General features: G+C 55.0%; 3 protein-coding genes and 2 long non-coding RNA genes across 8 annotated transcripts; 3 read left to right on the top strand and 2 right to left on the bottom strand.

Annotated features, from left to right (window-relative positions):
• Positions 1 to 28: 28 nt before the first annotated feature.
• On the bottom strand, positions 29 to 5332 carry LOC145513991 (uncharacterized). The gene is made up of 2 exons (XR_014059795.1): positions 5107 to 5332; positions 29 to 1989 (listed from the first exon to the last, which is right to left on the bottom strand). It is a non-coding gene; the product is annotated as an uncharacterized LOC145513991 (long non-coding RNA).
• Positions 5333 to 5691: 359 nt separating this feature from the next.
• LOC145513932 (uncharacterized) lies at positions 5692 to 7482 on the top strand. 2 transcript variants are annotated; one of them, XM_081510991.1, is made up of 3 exons: positions 5692 to 5867; positions 6267 to 6579; positions 6887 to 7482. In XM_081510991.1, exons 1-3 carry the CDS (start codon positions 5733 to 5735, stop codon positions 7456 to 7458), a joined length of 1020 nt encoding a protein of 339 aa, XP_081367117.1. In that variant the 5' UTR covers positions 5692 to 5732; the 3' UTR covers positions 7459 to 7482. The 2 variants fall into 2 exon arrangements, with proteins under 2 accessions (XP_081367117.1, XP_081367116.1); XM_081510990.1 differs by having other exon boundaries at positions 6836 to 7482.
• Positions 7483 to 7672: 190 nt separating this feature from the next.
• On the bottom strand, positions 7673 to 12979 carry LOC145513992 (uncharacterized). The gene is made up of 2 exons (XR_014059796.1): positions 12754 to 12979; positions 7673 to 9633 (listed from the first exon to the last, which is right to left on the bottom strand). It is a non-coding gene; the product is annotated as an uncharacterized LOC145513992 (long non-coding RNA).
• Positions 12980 to 13338: 359 nt separating this feature from the next.
• Positions 13339 to 15129, top strand: LOC145513976 (uncharacterized). 2 transcript variants are annotated; one of them, XM_081511064.1, is made up of 3 exons: positions 13339 to 13514; positions 13914 to 14226; positions 14534 to 15129. In XM_081511064.1, exons 1-3 carry the CDS (start codon positions 13380 to 13382, stop codon positions 15103 to 15105), a joined length of 1020 nt encoding a protein of 339 aa, XP_081367190.1. In that variant the 5' UTR covers positions 13339 to 13379; the 3' UTR covers positions 15106 to 15129. The 2 variants fall into 2 exon arrangements, with proteins under 2 accessions (XP_081367190.1, XP_081367189.1); XM_081511063.1 differs by having other exon boundaries at positions 14483 to 15129.
• Positions 15130 to 20985: 5856 nt separating this feature from the next.
• On the top strand, positions 20986 to 22776 carry LOC145513974 (uncharacterized). Of its 2 annotated transcripts, none has more exons than XM_081511060.1 (3): positions 20986 to 21161; positions 21561 to 21873; positions 22181 to 22776. In XM_081511060.1, exons 1-3 carry the CDS (start codon positions 21027 to 21029, stop codon positions 22750 to 22752), a joined length of 1020 nt encoding a protein of 339 aa, XP_081367186.1. In that variant the 5' UTR covers positions 20986 to 21026; the 3' UTR covers positions 22753 to 22776. The 2 variants fall into 2 exon arrangements, with proteins under 2 accessions (XP_081367186.1, XP_081367185.1); XM_081511059.1 differs by having other exon boundaries at positions 22130 to 22776.
• Positions 22777 to 24276: the final 1500 nt, after the last annotated feature.

The following is a 24276-nucleotide window of genomic DNA, read 5'->3' as shown; positions in this document are numbered from 1 at the left end:
TTTTCTTTCTGCATTCCTTCCTATATTCTTGGTGTCCCCAATCAATGACTCTCAGTGAAATGACTGAAGGAGTTTTTTTCGGACTCTCCACCTACTGTAAGACTCCATTGGAGAGTTCTCATTTTTATGTCATTTGAACTAGCCTTTGATAGCTGAAAGGACGGTGTACGTCCTTTCAAGATATCATGTGCCAAACGAAGCCCTTTTGGCAAATGCCATCATTATCTCCAGGCAGGCATTGCTGTTTGAAGGGTGACATCTCAGCCAGAAGGCAGAGGCTGAGCTCCTCTTGTTGCACCAGCTCCCAAAAGAAGCCAAGAAAGGGAGCTGGAACAACAAACCACCCCAACGCCCAGGAAAGCGTTCTTCACGACAGAAGGCTAGAAAATGACCCAACAACCTTGTGGCCCAGAACCCCTCTAGAAAAATCACTGTTCCATAAAAAAGAGAAACACATGGGAAGTTCCAAGGAGAGGCAATGCCCATGGCCAGTGTACTTTAGAGACGGCCTGACCGCTCCGGGGAAGACACGCACCGACGGAACCCCTTGGGAAACAGCAGTGATAGTCCTCACCGTCGTAAGGGTTTCCTCTGGGGACAACCTGCCCTGGGCACCACATGAGGGAGCAGACCGGCTTCTCTTCCTCTGCCCCCACACCGTTCACTCATGAAGGCAGCTCAGGTGTTCTCATGCCCTGCCTGCCTGCCTGCCTGCCTGGCTCATCCGTGAGCTGTGCCCACCTCCAGGGCAGGACTCCACCTTCTCCTCTCTGTGTACCGTGAATCTGCACACAGTGGGCTTTCAGAACCTTAGGAGACTTGAGCCATTCCCACTGGAGCCAGAACCCTCCCCAGGAAGGAAAACAGCTGTGGAGTCATTTTGGCCCCAGCACTGGTTCCCAAACCCTGGCGGCTCCTACAGCCTCTACGGTGTGAAGAGGGAGGTCCCTTTTGACAGAGCTTTCCGGCTGTCAGATCTAAGCTGTTGTTTCCCTGTCAGCTGTGTCTCTTCCGTTGCAGCCAGGTGGGCCACGCTGCTCCAAAGGAGCTCACAAGCTGAGTGGCAAGGGAGGTATTGAGAGGACAGGGATGGCTACAACGTGCTGCAAACTGAGTGAGGGTCCCCACAATCCTCAGCAAAGGTCTGTGGTGTGCAAGTGGGGAGTAGAGGGCCCCCAAGTTCCAAAGGAAGGGAGGTACTCGGGAGCTAAAGCCCTTGGCTGCTGTGGTAGCAGCTGCAGATGGCAGCTCGTCCACAGTGCACTTCGAATGAGGTCATATGAGCGGGACTCTGGAAATGGCTCCGAAATCCAGAGAAAGGGGTCAGGGTATGTGGGAATCCGGCGGGGGTGGGGGGTGGATGAAGGAAGGTGTCCTTCCCCTCTCCAGTGCAATTTGGTTTGGTGAGTCTCAAAGCTACCAGATGGCACTTCCCAAGTCAGGCCCCCGCAGGAATCAGGGTGGGCTGCGTGCCTCGGCCCCTGCCACAGGGACAAGCCACACCAGTGGCCTCCCTGAGCTCAAATGGCCGGATCTGGGGGTTCTGTCTGGGTGCACACCTCCTTGCTGTGGCCAAGTTCCCCCCTTCTCTGAGCACCAGCTTCATCCTCTCGAAGGAGGACATCGATTGCTACCTTGGCACGTTACTCTCTTCATCCTGTGAAGACTCATTAGGCTTATCCTACAATTACTAGCTGGCCCGAAGAGATATCTCCTGAATCCAGATTAAGCTGGAGTCTCCCAGGCTCATCTGGCATGTCTTCCCTGAAGTCTGCCAAAACCCACACCCTTGCATTTCCAGGGACTCCCCTTAGCCAGCTGGGCAGAAAACCCAGCATGCTTCAAACAAGCTGACAGACAAGCGGGAGAGGACTCACGGGCAGACGGCCTCCCTCAGGTCTCGGGTGGAGCTCTGGGACCACAGCAGCAACGGGCCATCCCAGCCCCTGGGCTCAGCAGCGCCCTCATTCTCAGGCCGGCGGCTCTGCCCTGAGGGGAGCAGGAAGGTCACCAACTGCCGCAGGCGGACCTCAAGCCCCTCCCACTGCTGGAGCCTGACCTCCCCCGGCCCCACCCCTTCCCCTACCCCAGCAGGACGAGAGCTCGTCTTCCCCTGGCTTCCAACGTCAGGCCCGGCCCTGGGCCCCGATTGGGCACTGCCCCAGTCCGGAGCCAATCACAGTGGCCAGGGAGGTGGAACGCACCGATTGGCCAGGGCCAGGTCATGTGACCATGCTCCCCAGGAAACTCAAATATTACCAAGATTCCCTAACAAACCAATGAACAAAATTATCCAGTAAAGGCAAACCGTACTTTTTAATGAGGCCAATGTCACAGAAAAAAAAAAAATGCTTCACAATGAACTGCTCAAGGAAGCTACTAAATAAACTTTCAGAAAAGTTAAGTCGTTTTTTTTTTTTTTTTTAATAGGGTGACGGAGAGCTATACCTTTCCCATCTATGTGAATTTAGGTTTAAACTAGATTTCCCTTGGCTATTATATAAGACAAAAAACCCCACATCACCCCCTTTCACTCCCCCCACCCCCAAAAAGTGTTTTAGTCTATTGAGTTTTTGTGTCCTCAGTTGTGTCTGATTCACGGCAACTCACGAACTCTACACAGCCAGGCTCTTCCGTCCATGGAATTCAGGGCAATTTTTTTCTGTCACAGTAAATGCCCACCCTGGGTGATCCAAAGGCAAGGGCTCAGAGGCTCCTGAGAGACTAACTCCTTTCAGCTGAGCACAGAGCTGGCTCCTCACTGGGATGCCTGTGGCCTGGGGCTCCCAGAGGGGAGAGCAGCACTCGCCCCACCGTGTGGTCACTGCTGGAAGTGCAGGCTGCTCCTCACTCCCCCTTGACAGTGTCCCTGAGGGCAGAACAGTGTGAATCTATCTACTCAAGGTGGAAATGCAAACTCCGATGCAACCAAACTTCCCACAAGGTCTCCAAAACCACTCAGGAACAGGGAATTGGAAACTGCAGGGCATGACATGAATGGAGATGGAGGCTTGACACCTTACACCGAGTTCACTTCCAGTTATCCCTAGACAAAGTTTCCATGAAAACTTGTCACAAATCTAGAAGAACAATGAGCAGAAACCGGACACGTGCTTTGAGTCTTCACACACAAAACTAAAAGGCAGTCCACAAAACAACCCAGAGAATACAGTGGACTTTGCAAAATCAAAGATATCTACTGTGGGCAAGACCTCATTACAAAAGCAAAAGACAGGTCATACATCGCGAGACGAATGAGTGGAAACACAAAGCTTCTCAAGGACGTGTCTCCAAACAGACAAAGAACACCAACACAACAAGCCTGTGAAAACTAGGGAAAGGTCTGAAGGGACACCAGACTGAGGAAGACACACACAGAGTATCCCGGATGATGTCCAGCACTGAGGGCCTGAAGAAACAACAGTCTAGTTGCACTCCCTCAGGCCTGTGTGACCCTGGATGAGGCCTCTGTTTCCCGGTGGCTCTGAGAGATGGACAGGGAGGAAGGGGAAGAGAAATCACTTGCACTTCTAATACTCACAGCAAAGTCTTCCAATGAGAAGGGAATTATCACCCCCACTGACAATGCCATTCACTGAAGTGATACCCACGAGTCCATCTAACCCAGAAGGGAAGGAAGGACCTGTTCTCACAAAACGGCGAGAGATGGAAGAAAGAAGATCAAGCCCACACCAATCACTGGAAAGAGAAGCTGTGCTCAGGGCTTGAAAGAATTCCTATTGGGAAAATGATGTCACAGCCCCACAAGGCAATCCACAGCTTCGATGCTATTCCTCCCAAAATGCCAATGCATTTTCGCACCGAACAAAGAATTGCAAAAGGGGTTACGGAAACAGAAAAGAGCCTAAATTGTCAATACAATCCGACGAAAAAGCCCCGATACGGACATCCAAGGTTGTGTGAAAGGAAATCAGACGACCAAACTAGGATCCTCAGGAGAGTATCGGAGAAGGCGATGGCGACCCACTCCAGTACTCTTGCCTGGAAAATGCCCTGGACGGAGGAGCCTGGTAGGCTGCAGGCCATGGGGTCGCGCAGAGTCAGACACGACTGAAGTGACTTAGCCGCAGCGGCAGCAGCAGGACGGTATGCTATTGGGAATACAACAACACACACAGATCCAGATCGATGGAATAAAGTTGAGGGTCCAGAAACAAACCCCGGCATCCATGGTCAACTCATCTCTGACACAGAAGGGGAGAATATCCAAATGGGAACAAGAAAGCCTCTTCAATCAATGTCCATGGGAAAACCAGACAGCTACATCTGAAGAACGCTATTGGTTTTGATCTCACACCACCTCAATATCGGGGAAAAACCTCACCCTAAAGACTGATGTCATGAGATAGCTAGAAAGAAGCGTAGGTCAAAGGCTCCTTAACATCAGAGTCTCCTTGCCATTTGCTGGGCGGAGGTAGAAATGGGTCTCTTCAAGTAAGGGGAAGAGGGAAACCAAGTACACCAATGGGTTTCCATCCAATGGAACCTCTTCACAACAGAGAAGCTAAGCATTCACAAATGCAAAAGATAGGAAACGGAACATGAGAGACTCCTTGCAAGTGGTGTATCTGAGAAGGGGTTCATATGGAAAGAGACGAAGAATGCACAGCACTCAGATTCCAAGAAACACCACCACCACCCTTGACCCTTCCCCCATGACCAACTCCGACCTAAAGCCTTTCTCTCCCTCTAACCTATCCCTAAAACATAACCCTCATCTAATCATATACATGGGCATTCCTAGCATCCATCCATCCACACACGAGAGAGAAAGAGGAAGGCACAGACTGAATCGAGAAAGGAAAAGAGAGGGACACAGCCAGAGAGAGACACGGAACCAAAGAGAGGAAAGGAGTCGATGGTCCAGACTTTTCATCAATCTGTCTCGAAGGTAGAAGCAATGACAGCGCCCATCCACCCCAGAAGGGGGAAAAGGACGGAAGGTTTGGAGAGGAAAAGACAAGAACGCAGGGAGCCATTAGAAGCTCAGCCACCCGCAGAAGCCGAGCTGGGACACTTGAACAGAATCTCAATGGAAACAGAGGACCAGAAAGTTGGCTACTCTTTTCTATAAGAGAGGGAGACCTTCGAGTCTTCCTTTCGGTCCTCCAACTTGCATGCGGGGTCTCAAAACAGTCAGGAGGGGGAGTGCCTTTTCCTGGGTACCACGGCGCATCCAGGCCTCGTTCTGCCCCATTCTGTGCTGTGTCAGCCCTGGATGGCGTCTTTCTTTCTGAAGTCTCAGCGCACAAGCTCCACGTGATATCGGCCCCAGGTGGAGAGGCATGGAGCTGCTCGTAGGCCGACAGACCTAGGAAACAGATGGGAGAATGACCCCCACTCTGCAGATGGAGAGACTGGGGAAACCCTGAGGGGCATATGCTTGTCCAGGGCCACACCACTTACGAGAAGAAGGAGCCTGGTCTGAGAGCAGCGGGGTCCTCGGAGCTCAGGCCCTGGCTGCACCCAGGCCTCCCCAGGGCTGTGGGCTGGGCTGTGTGGCTGTCACTGTGCCTGCACATGGCCTAAGGGGGGTGGTCGAGCAGTCAGAAACCCAGAGATTCCCTTGGGAAGTTTTGGGGAAGGGACCTCAGCACGAACCCCAGGAAATGATGTCACCTGCCGGCAACAGAACCCAACAGAACCCGCAACCCGGGTATCCAGGCCTCCAGAGCGGAGAGGAGCCCCCAGCCAGATCACTTGCTGCCAGGATGTTCTGCTGTTTGCCCCTGCCCAGAGGCCGGGGCCTCAGGAAAGCTCACAGGCAGTGTGCGTGGGCACCCTGTCGACGTTGGCTCAGGGCACCCCCGAGAGGCCTCTGGCCCTTTGCCCGGAGAAACAGAAAGGTAACACGGGGAGCCCCAGGCGGGGCCAGGCCACCTCTCCCATGCCACCCGGAAACACCGGGTCCTTTGCCTGTGTGTGTGGATGCGGGTTTCTCGGGGTGTGTCTCCCTCAAGGAAGCCCAGGCGGATGTGGGGTCAGAAGCCTGTGGACAAGTTGTGTCCACACCCCAGGGGAGAGCAGGCTGGGTGGGATGGGGAGAGTGCGGGCAGCGCCGGCCGCCCAGGCTGACCTCACACCCTCAGGTGGGTCTCTTTCCTCCCGGGTGGGGATCTGAGCAGACACACGTCTCTGACCCTTCTGGGAAGAGAAGTTCGAGCAGGCAGAAGCAGCGGCTCCACTGGCCAGGCCCAGCTCGGAAAACTCCCAGCACGGCTGGCTGACGGTCACTGTCGTTGCAGAGCTTCCCACGTGATGAGGCCGAGGACGGGGACACCCCGTCCACCTCCCGGAGGGAGGGGTCGGAGCACCACCCCCCCGCCCGTGAGGCCCAGTGCAGGCTCCAGGTGAGCGTGCCCACGGAGGCATCAGCCCCACCGGGGGCGAAGCGGAGGCGGGGAAGGCCTGCTGCCGAGACACCGCCCAGGATACACCCGGCGGCCCAGTCTGAGGCTGCCACGGAGCTCAGCACACCCGGCTCCGACCCAGAGTCCCGAGAACCCCGGCCTCTGAGGCAGCAGGAGGACCTGGAGCCCAGCACGCCAGAGCACAGAGGTGAGGACGCTGGGGCTGGTGCACGGGAGTGTGTGGGGAGGGGGTGCTGAGCTACACACGGACGAGTCCCCGAAAGATGCTGCTGGGCCTGCAGCAAGCGCTGGCCTCACACCCCCACCCCCATCTTGCACACTTCAGTCCCAAAAGACATCCGACCCGGGGTATTCTTTGGGAATCTCTTGGAAGCTTTCTGTCCCGGGATACGCACATGCCAAGGCTGGCCTGTGGGCAAACTTTGCTTCTCCCCCGGCTCTAGCACTGGCCTCCAACTGGAACCAGGCTCTACTTCCCAGACCTGTCCCTACAGAGGTGGTGGCTCCAGGTGCAGGACCCAGGGATCCACCGAGGCCAGATGGAGAACCGAGACTTGCCCTCGCAGAGACACCAGGCCAGCTGGGTACTGGCCAGCACACCGGGCAGATCGGATCTCCGTGCCTGCAGGACCCCCAGCCCCAGGCACTGATGTCCCACCCCCTCAGCCAGAACCTCCACCTCCACGTGCACCTGTACCTGCTCGGGCTTTGGCAGGAGAACCCGAGGCAGAGGAGGAGTCACCGCCTCGGCAGGGAGAGCCTGCCCTGGCTCCCGCGCAACACCCAGACGCCGACGATGACTCACCCGCCCCTGCAGGAAGAACGAGCCCCCGCTCTGGACAGAGACCCAGAGCCCTTGCCGGAAACACCACGTCCAGGGGAGCGGTCGGCTCTGCAGCCTCCATCCCTGTCTGCTCACCGTGGAGGCCGGCAACTCCGTCTGCCCCCAGGGGACATGGAGTTCCTTTCCCCTGAACTGCTTTGCATTTGGTTTGTTTCCACCTTTCTGGTGATGTTTCATTTTTTGTATGGTTTCCTGTATTTCTCTTGGTTAAGTTGGGATTAGTAAACTTTTTCATCATTGTTGCAATTTGGGAACACTGTTGTGTTAACTCTGGTGATACTGTGTTACCATCACCACTTTGTAGTTTCAGACCCGTTCGATCTTTATGCCCCACCCCCCAACAAAGCCTGGATTCAAGGCAAGCACGCCCTGTTCATCCCTCCCCCCGATCCTGAACACAATTTCACCTTTTCTTTCTGCATTCCTTCCTATATTCTTGGTGTCCCCAATCAATGACTCTCAGTGAAATGACTGAAGGAGTTTTTTTCGGACTCTCCACCTACTGTAAGACTCCATTGGAGAGTTCTCATTTTTATGTCATTTGAACTAGCCTTTGATAGCTGAAAGGACGGTGTACGTCCTTTCAAGATATCATGTGCCAAACGAAGCCCTTTTGGCAAATGCCATCATTATCTCCAGGCAGGCATTGCTGTTTGAAGGGTGACATCTCAGCCAGAAGGCAGAGGCTGAGCTCCTCTTGTTGCACCAGCTCCCAAAAGAAGCCAAGAAAGGGAGCTGGAACAACAAACCACCCCAACGCCCAGGAAAGCGTTCTTCACGACAGAAGGCTAGAAAATGACCCAACAACCTTGTGGCCCAGAACCCCTCTAGAAAAATCACTGTTCCATAAAAAAGAGAAACACATGGGAAGTTCCAAGGAGAGGCAATGCCCATGGCCAGTGTACTTTAGAGACGGCCTGACCGCTCCGGGGAAGACACGCACCGACGGAACCCCTTGGGAAACAGCAGTGATAGTCCTCACCGTCGTAAGGGTTTCCTCTGGGGACAACCTGCCCTGGGCACCACATGAGGGAGCAGACCGGCTTCTCTTCCTCTGCCCCCACACCGTTCACTCATGAAGGCAGCTCAGGTGTTCTCATGCCCTGCCTGCCTGCCTGCCTGCCTGGCTCATCCGTGAGCTGTGCCCACCTCCAGGGCAGGACTCCACCTTCTCCTCTCTGTGTACCGTGAATCTGCACACAGTGGGCTTTCAGAACCTTAGGAGACTTGAGCCATTCCCACTGGAGCCAGAACCCTCCCCAGGAAGGAAAACAGCTGTGGAGTCATTTTGGCCCCAGCACTGGTTCCCAAACCCTGGCGGCTCCTACAGCCTCTACGGTGTGAAGAGGGAGGTCCCTTTTGACAGAGCTTTCCGGCTGTCAGATCTAAGCTGTTGTTTCCCTGTCAGCTGTGTCTCTTCCGTTGCAGCCAGGTGGGCCACGCTGCTCCAAAGGAGCTCACAAGCTGAGTGGCAAGGGAGGTATTGAGAGGACAGGGATGGCTACAACGTGCTGCAAACTGAGTGAGGGTCCCCACAATCCTCAGCAAAGGTCTGTGGTGTGCAAGTGGGGAGTAGAGGGCCCCCAAGTTCCAAAGGAAGGGAGGTACTCGGGAGCTAAAGCCCTTGGCTGCTGTGGTAGCAGCTGCAGATGGCAGCTCGTCCACAGTGCACTTCGAATGAGGTCATATGAGCGGGACTCTGGAAATGGCTCCGAAATCCAGAGAAAGGGGTCAGGGTATGTGGGAATCCGGCGGGGGTGGGGGGTGGATGAAGGAAGGTGTCCTTCCCCTCTCCAGTGCAATTTGGTTTGGTGAGTCTCAAAGCTACCAGATGGCACTTCCCAAGTCAGGCCCCCGCAGGAATCAGGGTGGGCTGCGTGCCTCGGCCCCTGCCACAGGGACAAGCCACACCAGTGGCCTCCCTGAGCTCAAATGGCCGGATCTGGGGGTTCTGTCTGGGTGCACACCTCCTTGCTGTGGCCAAGTTCCCCCCTTCTCTGAGCACCAGCTTCATCCTCTCGAAGGAGGACATCGATTGCTACCTTGGCACGTTACTCTCTTCATCCTGTGAAGACTCATTAGGCTTATCCTACAATTACTAGCTGGCCCGAAGAGATATCTCCTGAATCCAGATTAAGCTGGAGTCTCCCAGGCTCATCTGGCATGTCTTCCCTGAAGTCTGCCAAAACCCACACCCTTGCATTTCCAGGGACTCCCCTTAGCCAGCTGGGCAGAAAACCCAGCATGCTTCAAACAAGCTGACAGACAAGCGGGAGAGGACTCACGGGCAGACGGCCTCCCTCAGGTCTCGGGTGGAGCTCTGGGACCACAGCAGCAACGGGCCATCCCAGCCCCTGGGCTCAGCAGCGCCCTCATTCTCAGGCCGGCGGCTCTGCCCTGAGGGGAGCAGGAAGGTCACCAACTGCCGCAGGCGGACCTCAAGCCCCTCCCACTGCTGGAGCCTGACCTCCCCCGGCCCCACCCCTTCCCCTACCCCAGCAGGACGAGAGCTCGTCTTCCCCTGGCTTCCAACGTCAGGCCCGGCCCTGGGCCCCGATTGGGCACTGCCCCAGTCCGGAGCCAATCACAGTGGCCAGGGAGGTGGAACGCACCGATTGGCCAGGGCCAGGTCATGTGACCATGCTCCCCAGGAAACTCAAATATTACCAAGATTCCCTAACAAACCAATGAACAAAATTATCCAGTAAAGGCAAACCGTACTTTTTAATGAGGCCAATGTCACAGAAAAAAAAAAAAAATGCTTCACAATGAACTGCTCAAGGAAGCTACTAAATAAACTTTCAGAAAAGTTAAGTCGTTTTTTTTTTTTTTTTTTAATAGGGTGACGGAGAGCTATACCTTTCCCATCTATGTGAATTTAGGTTTAAACTAGATTTCCCTTGGCTATTATATAAGACAAAAAACCCCACATCACCCCCTTTCACTCCCCCCACCCCGAAAAAGTGTTTTAGTCTATTGAGTTTTTGTGTCCTCAGTTGTGTCTCATTCACGGCAACTCACGAACTCTACACAGCCAGGCTCTTCCGTCCATGGAATTCAGGGCAATTTTTTTCTGTCACAGTAAATGCCCACCCTGGGTGATCCAAAGGCAAGGGCTCAGAGGCTCCTGAGAGACTAACTCCTTTCAGCTGAGCACAGAGCTGGCTCCTCACTGGGATGCCTGTGGCCTGGGGCTCCCAGAGGGGAGAGCAGCACTCGCCCCACCGTGTGGTCACTGCTGGAAGTGCAGGCTGCTCCTCACTCCCCCTTGACAGTGTCCCTGAGGGCAGAACAGTGTGAATCTATCTACTCAAGGTGGAAATGCAAACTCCGATGCAACCAAACTTCCCACAAGGTCTCCAAAACCACTCAGGAACAGGGAATTGGAAACTGCAGGGCATGACATGAATGGAGATGGAGGCTTGACACCTTACACCGAGTTCACTTCCAGTTATCCCTAGACAAAGTTTCCATGAAAACTTGTCACAAATCTAGAAGAACAATGAGCAGAAACCGGACACGTGCTTTGAGTCTTCACACACAAAACTAAAAGGCAGTCCACAAAACAACCCAGAGAATACAGTGGACTTTGCAAAATCAAAGATATCTACTGTGGGCAAGACCTCATTACAAAAGCAAAAGACAGGTCATACATCGCGAGACGAATGAGTGGAAACACAAAGCTTCTCAAGGACGTGTCTCCAAACAGACAAAGAACACCAACACAACAAGCCTGTGAAAACTAGGGAAAGGTCTGAAGGGACACCAGACTGAGGAAGACACACACAGAGTATCCCGGATGATGTCCAGCACTGAGGGCCTGAAGAAACAACAGTCTAGTTGCACTCCCTCAGGCCTGTGTGACCCTGGATGAGGCCTCTGTTTCCCGGTGGCTCTGAGAGATGGACAGGGAGGAAGGGGAAGAGAAATCACTTGCACTTCTAATACTCACAGCAAAGTCTTCCAATGAGAAGGGAATTATCACCCCCACTGACAATGCCATTCACTGAAGTGATACCCACGAGTCCATCTAACCCAGAAGGGAAGGAAGGACCTGTTCTCACAAAACGGCGAGAGATGGAAGAAAGAAGATCAAGCCCACACCAATCACTGGAAAGAGAAGCTGTGCTCAGGGCTTGAAAGAATTCCTATTGGGAAAATGATGTCACAGCCCCACAAGGCAATCCACAGCTTCGATGCTATTCCTCCCAAAATGCCAATGCATTTTCGCACCGAACAAAGAATTGCAAAAGGGGTTACGGAAACAGAAAAGAGCCTAAATTGTCAATACAATCCGACGAAAAAGCCCCGATACGGACATCCAAGGTTGTGTGAAAGGAAATTAGACGACCAAACTAGGATCCTCAGGAGAGTATCGGAGAAGGCGATGGCGACCCACTCCAGTACTCTTGCCTGGAAAATGCCCTGGACGGAGGAGCCTGGTAGGCTGCAGGCCATGGGGTCGTGCAGAGTCAGACACGACTGAAGTGACTTAGCCGCAGCGGCAGCAGCAGGATGGTATGCTATTGGGAATACAACAACACACACAGATCCAGATCGATGGAATAAAGTTGAGGGTCCAGAAACAAACCCCGGCATCCATGGTCAACTCATCTCTGACACAGAAGGGGAGAATACCCAAATGGGAACAAGAAAGCCTCTTCAATCAATGTCCATGGGAAAACCAGACAGCTACATCTGAAGAACGCTATTGGTTTTGATCTCACACCACCTCAATATCGGGGAAAAACCTCACCCTAAAGACTGATGTCATGAGATAGCTAGAAAGAAGCGTAGGTCAAAGGCTCCTTAACATCAGAGTCTCCTTGCCATTTGCTGGGCGGAGGTAGAAATGGGTCTCTTCAAGTAAGGGGAAGAGGGAAACCAAGTACACCAATGGGTTTCCATCCAATGGAACCTCTTCACAACAGAGAAGCTAAGCATTCACAAATGCAAAAGATAGGAAACGGAACATGAGAGACTCCTTGCAAGTGGTGTATCTGAGAAGGGGTTCATATGGAAAGAGACGAAGAATGCACAGCACTCAGATTCCAAGAAACACCACCACCACCCTTGACCCTTCCCCCATGACCAACTCCGACCTAAAGCCTTTCTCTCCCTCTAACCTATCCCTAAAACATAACCCTCATCTAATCATATACATGGGCATTCCTAGCATCCATCCATCCACACACGAGAGAGAAAGAGGAAGGCACAGACTGAATCGAGAAAGGAAAAGAGAGGGACACAGCCAGAGAGAGACACGGAACCAAAGAGAGGAAAGGAGCCGATGGTCCAGACTTTTCATCAATCTGTCTCGAAGGTAGAAGCAATGACAGCGCCCATCCACCCCAGAAGGGGGAAAAGGACGGAAGGTTTGGAGAGGAAAAGACAAGAACGCAGGGAGCCATTAGAAGCTCAGCCACCCGCAGAAGCCGAGCTGGGACACTTGAACAGAATCTCAATGGAAACAGAGGACCAGAAAGTTGGCTACTCTTTTCTATAAGAGAGGGAGACCTTCGAGTCTTCCTTTCGGTCCTCCAACTTGCATGCGGGGTCTCAAAACAGTCAGGAGGGGGAGTGCCTTTTCCTGGGTACCACGGCGCATCCAGGCCTCGTTCTGCCCCATTCTGTGCTGTGTCAGCCCTGGATGGCGTCTTTCTTTCTGAAGTCTCAGCGCACAAGCTCCACGTGATATCGGCCCCAGGTGGAGAGGCATGGAGCTGCTCGTAGGCCGACAGACCTAGGAAACAGATGGGAGAATGACCCCCACTCTGCAGATGGAGAGACTGGGGAAACCCTGAGGGGCATATGCTTGTCCAGGGCCACACCACTTATGAGAAGAAGGAGCCTGGTCTGAGAGCAGCGGGGTCCTCGGAGCTCAGGCCCTGGCTGCACCCAGGCCTCCCCAGGGCTGTGGGCTGGGCTGTGTGGCTGTCACTGTGCCTGCACATGGCCTAAGGGGGGTGGTCGAGCAGTCAGAAACCCAGAGATTCCCTTGGGAAGTTTTGGGGAAGGGACCTCAGCACGAACCCCAGGAAATGATGTCACCTGCCGGCAACAGAACCCAACAGAACCCGCAACCCGGGTATCCAGGCCTCCAGAGCGGAGAGGAGCCCCCAGCCAGATCACTTGCTGCCAGGATGTTCTGCTGTTTGCCCCTGCCCAGAGGCCGGGGCCTCAGGAAAGCTCACAGGCAGTGTGCGTGGGCACCCTGTCGACGTTGGCTCAGGGCACCCCCGAGAGGCCTCTGGCCCTTTGCCCGGAGAAACAGAAAGGTAACACGGGGAGCCCCAGGCGGGGCCAGGCCACCTCTCCCATGCCACCCGGAAACACCGGGTCCTTTGCCTGTGTGTGTGGATGCGGGTTTCTCGGGGTGTGTCTCCCTCAAGGAAGCCCAGGCGGATGTGGGGTCAGAAGCCTGTGGACAAGTTGTGTCCACACCCCAGGGGAGAGCAGGCTGGGTGGGATGGGGAGAGTGCGGGCAGCGCCGGCCGCCCAGGCTGACCTCACACCCTCAGGTGGGTCTCTTTCCTCCCGGGTGGGGATCTGAGCAGACACACGTCTCTGACCCTTCTGGGAAGAGAAGTTCGAGCAGGCAGAAGCAGCGGCTCCACTGGCCAGGCCCAGCTCGGAAAACTCCCAGCACGGCTGGCTGACGGTCACTGTCGTTGCAGAGCTTCCCACGTGATGAGGCCGAGGACGGGGACACCCCGTCCACCTCCCGGAGGGAGGGGTCGGAGCACCACCCCCCCGCCCGTGAGGCCCAGTGCAGGCTCCAGGTGAGCGTGCCCACGGAGGCATCAGCCCCACCGGGGGCGAAGCGGAGGCGGGGAAGGCCTGCTGCCGAGACACCGCCCAGGATACACCCGGCGGCCCAGTCTGAGGCTGCCACGGAGCTCAGCACACCCGGCTCCGACCCAGAGTCCCGAGAACCCCGGCCTCTGAGGCAGCAGGAGGACCTGGAGCCCAGCACGCCAGAGCACAGAGGTGAGGACGCTGGGGCTGGTGCACGGGAGTGTGTGGGGAGGGGGTGCTGAGCTACACACGGACGAGTCCCCGAAAGATGCTGCTGGGCCTGCAGCAAGCGCTGGCCTCACACCCCCACCCCCATCTTGCACACTTCAGTCCCAAAAGACATCCGACCCGGGGTATTCTTTGGGAATCTCTTGGAAGCTTTCTGTCCCGGGATACGCACATGCCAAGGCTGGCCTGTGGGCAAACTTTGCTTCTCCCCCGGCTCTAGCACTGGCCTCCAACTGGAACCAGGCTCTACTTCCCAGACCTGTCCCTACAGAGGTGGTGGCTCCAGGTGCAGGACCCAGGGATCCACCGAGGCCAGATGGAGAACCGAGACTTGCCCTCGCAGAGACACCAGGCCAGCTGGGTACTGGCCAGCACACCGGGCAGATCGGATCTCCGTGCCTGCAGGACCCCCAGCCCCAGGCACTGATGTCCCACCCCCTCAGCCAGAACCTCCACCTCCACGTGCACCTGTACCTGCTCGGGCTTTGGCAGGAGAACCCGAGGCAGAGGAGGAGTCACCGCCTCGGCAGGGAGAGCCTGCCCTGGCTCCCGCGCAACACCCAGACGCCGACGATGACTCACCCGCCCCTGCAGGAAGAACGAGCCCCCGCTCTGGACAGAGACCCAGAGCCCTTGCCGGAAACACCACGTCCAGGGGAGCGGTCGGCTCTGCAGCCTCCATCCCTGTCTGCTCACCGTGGAGGCCGGCAACTCCGTCTGCCCCCAGGGGACATGGAGTTCCTTTCCCCTGAACTGCTTTGCATTTGGTTTGTTTCCACCTTTCTGGTGATGTTTCATTTTTTGTATGGTTTCCTGTATTTCTCTTGGTTAAGTTGGGATTAGTAAACTTTTTCATCATTGTTGCAATTTGGGAACACTGTTGTGTTAACTCTGGTGATACTGTGTTACCATCACCACTTTGTAGTTTCAGACCCGTTCGATCTTTATGCCCCACCCCCCAACAAAGCCTGGATTCAAGGCAAGCACGCCCTGTTCATCCCTCCCCCCGATCCTGAACACAATTTCACCTTTTCTTTCTGCATTCCTTCCTATATTCTTGGTGTCCCCAATCAATGACTCTCAGTGAAATGACTGAAGGAGTTTTTTTCGGACTCTCCACCTACTGTAAGACTCCATTGGAGAGTTCTCATTTTTATGTCATTTGAACTAGCCTTTGATAGCTGAAAGGACGGTGTACGTCCTTTCAAGATATCATGTGCCAAACGAAGCCCTTTTGGCAAATGCCATCATTATCTCCAGGCAGGCATTGCTGTTTGAAGGGTGACATCTCAGCCAGAAGGCAGAGGCTGAGCTCCTCTTGTTGCACCAGCTCCCAAAAGAAGCCAAGAAAGGGAGCTGGAACAACAAACCACCCCAACGCCCAGGAAAGCGTTCTTCACGACAGAAGGCTAGAAAATGACCCAACAACCTTGTGGCCCAGAACCCCTCTAGAAAAATCACTGTTCCATAAAAAAGAGAAACACATGGGAAGTTCCAAGGAGAGGCAATGCCCATGGCCAGTGTACTTTAGAGACGGCCTGACCGCTCCGGGGAAGACACGCACCGACGGAACCCCTTGGGAAACAGCAGTGATAGTCCTCACCGTCGTAAGGGTTTCCTCTGGGGACAACCTGCCCTGGGCACCACATGAGGGAGCAGACCGGCTTCTCTTCCTCTGCCCCCACACCGTTCACTCATGAAGGCAGCTCAGGTGTTCTCATGCCCTGCCTGCCTGCCTGCCTGCCTGGCTCATCCGTGAGCTGTGCCCACCTCCAGGGCAGGACTCCACCTTCTCCTCTCTGTGTACCGTGAATCTGCACACAGTGGGCTTTCAGAACCTTAGGAGACTTGAGCCATTCCCACTGGAGCCAGAACCCTCCCCAGGAAGGAAAACAGCTGTGGAGTCATTTTGGCCCCAGCACTGGTTCCCAAACCCTGGCGGCTCCTACAGCCTCTACGGTGTGAAGAGGGAGGTCCCTTTTGACAGAGCTTTCCGGCTGTCAGATCTAAGCTGTTGTTTCCCTGTCAGCTGTGTCTCTTCCGTTGCAGCCAGGTGGGCCACGCTGCTCCAAAGGAGCTCACAAGCTGAGTGGCAAGGGAGGTATTGAGAGGACAGGGATGGCTACAACGTGCTGCAAACTGAGTGAGGGTCCCCACAATCCTCAGCAAAGGTCTGTGGTGTGCAAGTGGGGAGTAGAGGGCCCCCAAGTTCCAAAGGAAGGGAGGTACTCGGGAGCTAAAGCCCTTGGCTGCTGTGGTAGCAGCTGCAGATGGCAGCTCGTCCACAGTGCACTTCGAATGAGGTCATATGAGCGGGACTCTGGAAATGGCTCCGAAATCCAGAGAAAGGGGTCAGGGTATGTGGGAATCCGGCGGGGGTGGGGGGTGGATGAAGGAAGGTGTCCTTCCCCTCTCCAGTGCAATTTGGTTTGGTGAGTCTCAAAGCTACCAGATGGCACTTCTCAAGTCAGGCCCCCGCAGGAATCAGGGTGGGCTGCGTGCCTCGGCCCCTGCCACAGGGACAAGCCACACCAGTGGCCTCCCTGAGCTCAAATGGCCGGATCTGGGGGTTCTGTCTGGGTGCACACCTCCTTGCTGTGGCCAAGTTCCCCCCTTCTCTGAGCACCAGCTTCATCCTCTCGAAGGAGGACATCGATTGCTACCTTGGCACGTTACTCTCTTCATCCTGTGAAGACTCATTAGGCTTATCCTACAATTACTAGCTGGCCCGAAGAGATATCTCCTGAATCCAGATTAAGCTGGAGTCTCCCAGGCTCATCTGGCATGTCTTCCCTGAAGTCTGCCAAAACCCACACCCTTGCATTTCCAGGGACTCCCCTTAGCCAGCTGGGCAGAAAACCCAGCATGCTTCAAACAAGCTGACAGACAAGCGGGAGAGGACTCACGGGCAGACGGCCTCCCTCAGGTCTCGGGTGGAGCTCTGGGACCACAGCAGCAACGGGCCATCCCAGCCCCTGGGCTCAGCAGCGCCCTCATTCTCAGGCCGGCGGCTCTGCCCTGAGGGGAGCAGGAAGGTCACCAACTGCCGCAGGCGGACCTCAAGCCCCTCCCACTGCTGGAGCCTGACCTCCCCCGGCCCCACCCCTTCCCCTACCCCAGCAGGACGAGAGCTCGTCTTCCCCTGGCTTCCAACGTCAGGCCCGGCCCTGGGCCCCGATTGGGCACTGCCCCAGTCCGGAGCCAATCACAGTGGCCAGGGAGGTGGAACGCACCGATTGGCCAGGGCCAGGTCATGTGACCATGCTCCCCAGGAAACTCAAATATTACCAAGATTCCCTAACAAACCAATGAACAAAATTATCCAGTAAAGGCAAACCGTACTTTTTAATGAGGCCAATGTCACAGAAAAAAAAAAAAAATGCTTCACAATGAACTGCTCAAGGAAGCTACTAAATAAACTTTCAGAAAAGTTAAGTCGTTTTTTTTTTTTTTTTTTAATAGGGTGACGGAGAGCTATACCTTTCCCATCTATGTGAATTTAGGTTTAAACTAGATTTCCCTTGGCTATTATATAAGACAAAAAACCCCACATCACCCCCTTTCACTCCCCCCACCCCGAAAAAGTGTTTTAGTCTATTGAGTTTTTGTGTCCTCAGTTGTGTCTCATTCACGGCAACTCACGAACTCTACACAGCCAGGCTCTTCCGTCCATGGAATTCAGGGCAATTTTTTTCTGTCACAGTAAATGCCCACCCTGGGTGATCCAAAGGCAAGGGCTCAGAGGCTCCTGAGAGACTAACTCCTTTCAGCTGAGCACAGAGCTGGCTCCTCACTGGGATGCCTGTGGCCTGGGGCTCCCAGAGGGGAGAGCAGCACTCGCCCCACCGTGTGGTCACTGCTGGAAGTGCAGGCTGCTCCTCACTCCCCCTTGACAGTGTCCCTGAGGGCAGAACAGTGTGAATCTATCTACTCAAGGTGGAAATGCAAACTCCGATGCAACCAAACTTCCCACAAGGTCTCCAAAACCACTCAGGAACAGGGAATTGGAAACTGCAGGGCATGACATGAATGGAGATGGAGGCTTGACACCTTACACCGAGTTCACTTCCAGTTATCCCTAGACAAAGTTTCCATGAAAACTTGTCACAAATCTAGAAGAACAATGAGCAGAAACCGGACACGTGCTTTGAGTCTTCACACACAAAACTAAAAGGCAGTCCACAAAACAACCCAGAGAATACAGTGGACTTTGCAAAATCAAAGATATCTACTGTGGGCAAGACCTCATTACAAAAGCAAAAGACAGGTCATACATCGCGAGACGAATGAGTGGAAACACAAAGCTTCTCAAGGACGTGTCTCCAAACAGACAAAGAACACCAACACAACAAGCCTGTGAAAACTAGGGAAAGGTCTGAAGGGACACCAGACTGAGGAAGACACACACAGAGTATCCCGGATGATGTCCAGCACTGAGGGCCTGAAGAAACAACAGTCTAGTTGCACTCCCTCAGGCCTGTGTGACCCTGGATGAGGCCTCTGTTTCCCGGTGGCTCTGAGAGATGGACAGGGAGGAAGGGGAAGAGAAATCACTTGCACTTCTAATACTCACAGCAAAGTCTTCCAATGAGAAGGGAATTATCACCCCCACTGACAATGCCATTCACTGAAGTGATACCCACGAGTCCATCTAACCCAGAAGGGAAGGAAGGACCTGTTCTCACAAAACGGCGAGAGATGGAAGAAAGAAGATCAAGCCCACACCAATCACTGGAAAGAGAAGCTGTGCTCAGGGCTTGAAAGAATTCCTATTGGGAAAATGATGTCACAGCCCCACAAGGCAATCCACAGCTTCGATGCTATTCCTCCCAAAATGCCAATGCATTTTCGCACCGAACAAAGAATTGCAAAAGGGGTTACGGAAACAGAAAAGAGCCTAAATTGTCAATACAATCCGACGAAAAAGCCCCGATACGGACATCCAAGGTTGTGTGAAAGGAAATTAGACGACCAAACTAGGATCCTCAGGAGAGTATCGGAGAAGGCGATGGCGACCCACTCCAGTACTCTTGCCTGGAAAATGCCCTGGACGGAGGAGCCTGGTAGGCTGCAGGCCATGGGGTCGTGCAGAGTCAGACACGACTGAAGTGACTTAGCCGCAGCGGCAGCAGCAGGATGGTATGCTATTGGGAATACAACAACACACACAGATCCAGATCGATGGAATAAAGTTGAGGGTCCAGAAACAAACCCCGGCATCCATGGTCAACTCATCTCTGACACAGAAGGGGAGAATACCCAAATGGGAACAAGAAAGCCTCTTCAATCAATGTCCATGGGAAAACCAGACAGCTACATCTGAAGAACGCTATTGGTTTTGATCTCACACCACCTCAATATCGGGGAAAAACCTCACCCTAAAGACTGATGTCATGAGATAGCTAGAAAGAAGCGTAGGTCAAAGGCTCCTTAACATCAGAGTCTCCTTGCCATTTGCTGGGCGGAGGTAGAAATGGGTCTCTTCAAGTAAGGGGAAGAGGGAAACCAAGTACACCAATGGGTTTCCATCCAATGGAACCTCTTCACAACAGAGAAGCTAAGCATTCACAAATGCAAAAGATAGGAAACGGAACATGAGAGACTCCTTGCAAGTGGTGTATCTGAGAAGGGGTTCATATGGAAAGAGACGAAGAATGCACAGCACTCAGATTCCAAGAAACACCACCACCACCCTTGACCCTTCCCCCATGACCAACTCCGACCTAAAGCCTTTCTCTCCCTCTAACCTATCCCTAAAACATAACCCTCATCTAATCATATACATGGGCATTCCTAGCATCCATCCATCCACACACGAGAGAGAAAGAGGAAGGCACAGACTGAATCGAGAAAGGAAAAGAGAGGGACACAGCCAGAGAGAGACACGGAACCAAAGAGAGGAAAGGAGCCGATGGTCCAGACTTTTCATCAATCTGTCTCGAAGGTAGAAGCAATGACAGCGCCCATCCACCCCAGAAGGGGGAAAAGGACGGAAGGTTTGGAGAGGAAAAGACAAGAACGCAGGGAGCCATTAGAAGCTCAGCCACCCGCAGAAGCCGAGCTGGGACACTTGAACAGAATCTCAATGGAAACAGAGGACCAGAAAGTTGGCTACTCTTTTCTATAAGAGAGGGAGACCTTCGAGTCTTCCTTTCGGTCCTCCAACTTGCATGCGGGGTCTCAAAACAGTCAGGAGGGGGAGTGCCTTTTCCTGGGTACCACGGCGCATCCAGGCCTCGTTCTGCCCCATTCTGTGCTGTGTCAGCCCTGGATGGCGTCTTTCTTTCTGAAGTCTCAGCGCACAAGCTCCACGTGATATCGGCCCCAGGTGGAGAGGCATGGAGCTGCTCGTAGGCCGACAGACCTAGGAAACAGATGGGAGAATGACCCCCACTCTGCAGATGGAGAGACTGGGGAAACCCTGAGGGGCATATGCTTGTCCAGGGCCACACCACTTATGAGAAGAAGGAGCCTGGTCTGAGAGCAGCGGGGTCCTCGGAGCTCAGGCCCTGGCTGCACCCAGGCCTCCCCAGGGCTGTGGGCTGGGCTGTGTGGCTGTCACTGTGCCTGCACATGGCCTAAGGGGGGTGGTCGAGCAGTCAGAAACCCAGAGATTCCCTTGGGAAGTTTTGGGGAAGGGACCTCAGCACGAACCCCAGGAAATGATGTCACCTGCCGGCAACAGAACCCAACAGAACCCGCAACCCGGGTATCCAGGCCTCCAGAGCGGAGAGGAGCCCCCAGCCAGATCACTTGCTGCCAGGATGTTCTGCTGTTTGCCCCTGCCCAGAGGCCGGGGCCTCAGGAAAGCTCACAGGCAGTGTGCGTGGGCACCCTGTCGACGTTGGCTCAGGGCACCCCCGAGAGGCCTCTGGCCCTTTGCCCGGAGAAACAGAAAGGTAACACGGGGAGCCCCAGGCGGGGCCAGGCCACCTCTCCCATGCCACCCGGAAACACCGGGTCCTTTGCCTGTGTGTGTGGATGCGGGTTTCTCGGGGTGTGTCTCCCTCAAGGAAGCCCAGGCGGATGTGGGGTCAGAAGCCTGTGGACAAGTTGTGTCCACACCCCAGGGGAGAGCAGGCTGGGTGGGATGGGGAGAGTGCGGGCAGCGCCGGCCGCCCAGGCTGACCTCACACCCTCAGGTGGGTCTCTTTCCTCCCGGGTGGGGATCTGAGCAGACACACGTCTCTGACCCTTCTGGGAAGAGAAGTTCGAGCAGGCAGAAGCAGCGGCTCCACTGGCCAGGCCCAGCTCGGAAAACTCCCAGCACGGCTGGCTGACGGTCACTGTCGTTGCAGAGCTTCCCACGTGATGAGGCCGAGGACGGGGACACCCCGTCCACCTCCCGGAGGGAGGGGTCGGAGCACCACCCCCCCGCCCGTGAGGCCCAGTGCAGGCTCCAGGTGAGCGTGCCCACGGAGGCATCAGCCCCACCGGGGGCGAAGCGGAGGCGGGGAAGGCCTGCTGCCGAGACACCGCCCAGGATACACCCGGCGGCCCAGTCTGAGGCTGCCACGGAGCTCAGCACACCCGGCTCCGACCCAGAGTCCCGAGAACCCCGGCCTCTGAGGCAGCAGGAGGACCTGGAGCCCAGCACGCCAGAGCACAGAGGTGAGGACGCTGGGGCTGGTGCACGGGAGTGTGTGGGGAGGGGGTGCTGAGCTACACACGGACGAGTCCCCGAAAGATGCTGCTGGGCCTGCAGCAAGCGCTGGCCTCACACCCCCACCCCCATCTTGCACACTTCAGTCCCAAAAGACATCCGACCCGGGGTATTCTTTGGGAATCTCTTGGAAGCTTTCTGTCCCGGGATACGCACATGCCAAGGCTGGCCTGTGGGCAAACTTTGCTTCTCCCCCGGCTCTAGCACTGGCCTCCAACTGGAACCAGGCTCTACTTCCCAGACCTGTCCCTACAGAGGTGGTGGCTCCAGGTGCAGGACCCAGGGATCCACCGAGGCCAGATGGAGAACCGAGACTTGCCCTCGCAGAGACACCAGGCCAGCTGGGTACTGGCCAGCACACCGGGCAGATCGGATCTCCGTGCCTGCAGGACCCCCAGCCCCAGGCACTGATGTCCCACCCCCTCAGCCAGAACCTCCACCTCCACGTGCACCTGTACCTGCTCGGGCTTTGGCAGGAGAACCCGAGGCAGAGGAGGAGTCACCGCCTCGGCAGGGAGAGCCTGCCCTGGCTCCCGCGCAACACCCAGACGCCGACGATGACTCACCCGCCCCTGCAGGAAGAACGAGCCCCCGCTCTGGACAGAGACCCAGAGCCCTTGCCGGAAACACCACGTCCAGGGGAGCGGTCGGCTCTGCAGCCTCCATCCCTGTCTGCTCACCGTGGAGGCCGGCAACTCCGTCTGCCCCCAGGGGACATGGAGTTCCTTTCCCCTGAACTGCTTTGCATTTGGTTTGTTTCCACCTTTCTGGTGATGTTTCATTTTTTGTATGGTTTCCTGTATTTCTCTTGGTTAAGTTGGGATTAGTAAACTTTTTCATCATTGTTGCAATTTGGGAACACTGTTGTGTTAACTCTGGTGATACTGTGTTACCATCACCACTTTGTAGTTTCAGACCCGTTCGATCTTTATGCCCCACCCCCCAACAAAGCCTGGATTCAAGGCAAGCACGCCCTGTTCATCCCTCCCCCCGATCCTGAACACAATTTCACCTTTTCTTTCTGCATTCCTTCCTATATTCTTGGTGTCCCCAATCAATGACTCTCAGTGAAATGACTGAAGGAGTTTTTTTCGGACTCTCCACCTACTGTAAGACTCCATTGGAGAGTTCTCATTTTTATGTCATTTGAACTAGCCTTTGATAGCTGAAAGGACGGTGTACGTCCTTTCAAGATATCATGTGCCAAACGAAGCCCTTTTGGCAAATGCCATCATTATCTCCAGGCAGGCATTGCTGTTTGAAGGGTGACATCTCAGCCAGAAGGCAGAGGCTGAGCTCCTCTTGTTGCACCAGCTCCCAAAAGAAGCCAAGAAAGGGAGCTGGAACAACAAACCACCCCAACGCCCAGGAAAGCGTTCTTCACGACAGAAGGCTAGAAAATGACCCAACAACCTTGTGGCCCAGAACCCCTCTAGAAAAATCACTGTTCCATAAAAAAGAGAAACACATGGGAAGTTCCAAGGAGAGGCAATGCCCATGGCCAGTGTACTTTAGAGACGGCCTGACCGCTCCGGGGAAGACACGCACCGACGGAACCCCTTGGGAAACAGCAGTGATAGTCCTCACCGTCGTAAGGGTTTCCTCTGGGGACAACCTGCCCTGGGCACCACATGAGGGAGCAGACCGGCTTCTCTTCCTCTGCCCCCACACCGTTCACTCATGAAGGCAGCTCAGGTGTTCTCATGCCCTGCCTGCCTGCCTGCCTGCCTGGCTCATCCGTGAGCTGTGCCCACCTCCAGGGCAGGACTCCACCTTCTCCTCTCTGTGTACCGTGAATCTGCACACAGTGGGCTTTCAGAACCTTAGGAGACTTGAGCCATTCCCACTGGAGCCAGAACCCTCCCCAGGAAGGAAAACAGCTGTGGAGTCATTTTGGCCCCAGCACTGGTTCCCAAACCCTGGCGGCTCCTACAGCCTCTACGGTGTGAAGAGGGAGGTCCCTTTTGACAGAGCTTTCCGGCTGTCAGATCTAAGCTGTTGTTTCCCTGTCAGCTGTGTCTCTTCCGTTGCAGCCAGGTGGGCCACGCTGCTCCAAAGGAGCTCACAAGCTGAGTGGCAAGGGAGGTATTGAGAGGACAGGGATGGCTACAACGTGCTGCAAACTGAGTGAGGGTCCCCACAATCCTCAGCAAAGGTCTGTGGTGTGCAAGTGGGGAGTAGAGGGCCCCCAAGTTCCAAAGGAAGGGAGGTACTCGGGAGCTAAAGCCCTTGGCTGCTGTGGTAGCAGCTGCAGATGGCAGCTCGTCCACAGTGCACTTCGAATGAGGTCATATGAGCGGGACTCTGGAAATGGCTCCGAAATCCAGAGAAAGGGGTCAGGGTATGTGGGA

This window comes from Giraffa tippelskirchi, chromosome 7 (assembly GCF_054371585.1).
Source record: "Giraffa tippelskirchi isolate mGirTip1 chromosome 7, T2T-mGirTip1v1.2.pri, whole genome shotgun sequence".
NCBI classification, from domain to species: Eukaryota; Metazoa; Chordata; class Mammalia; order Artiodactyla; family Giraffidae; genus Giraffa; species Giraffa tippelskirchi.
Note: the sequence above shows the minus strand (reverse complement) of the source record. Positions and strands in the feature narration are given on the sequence as shown.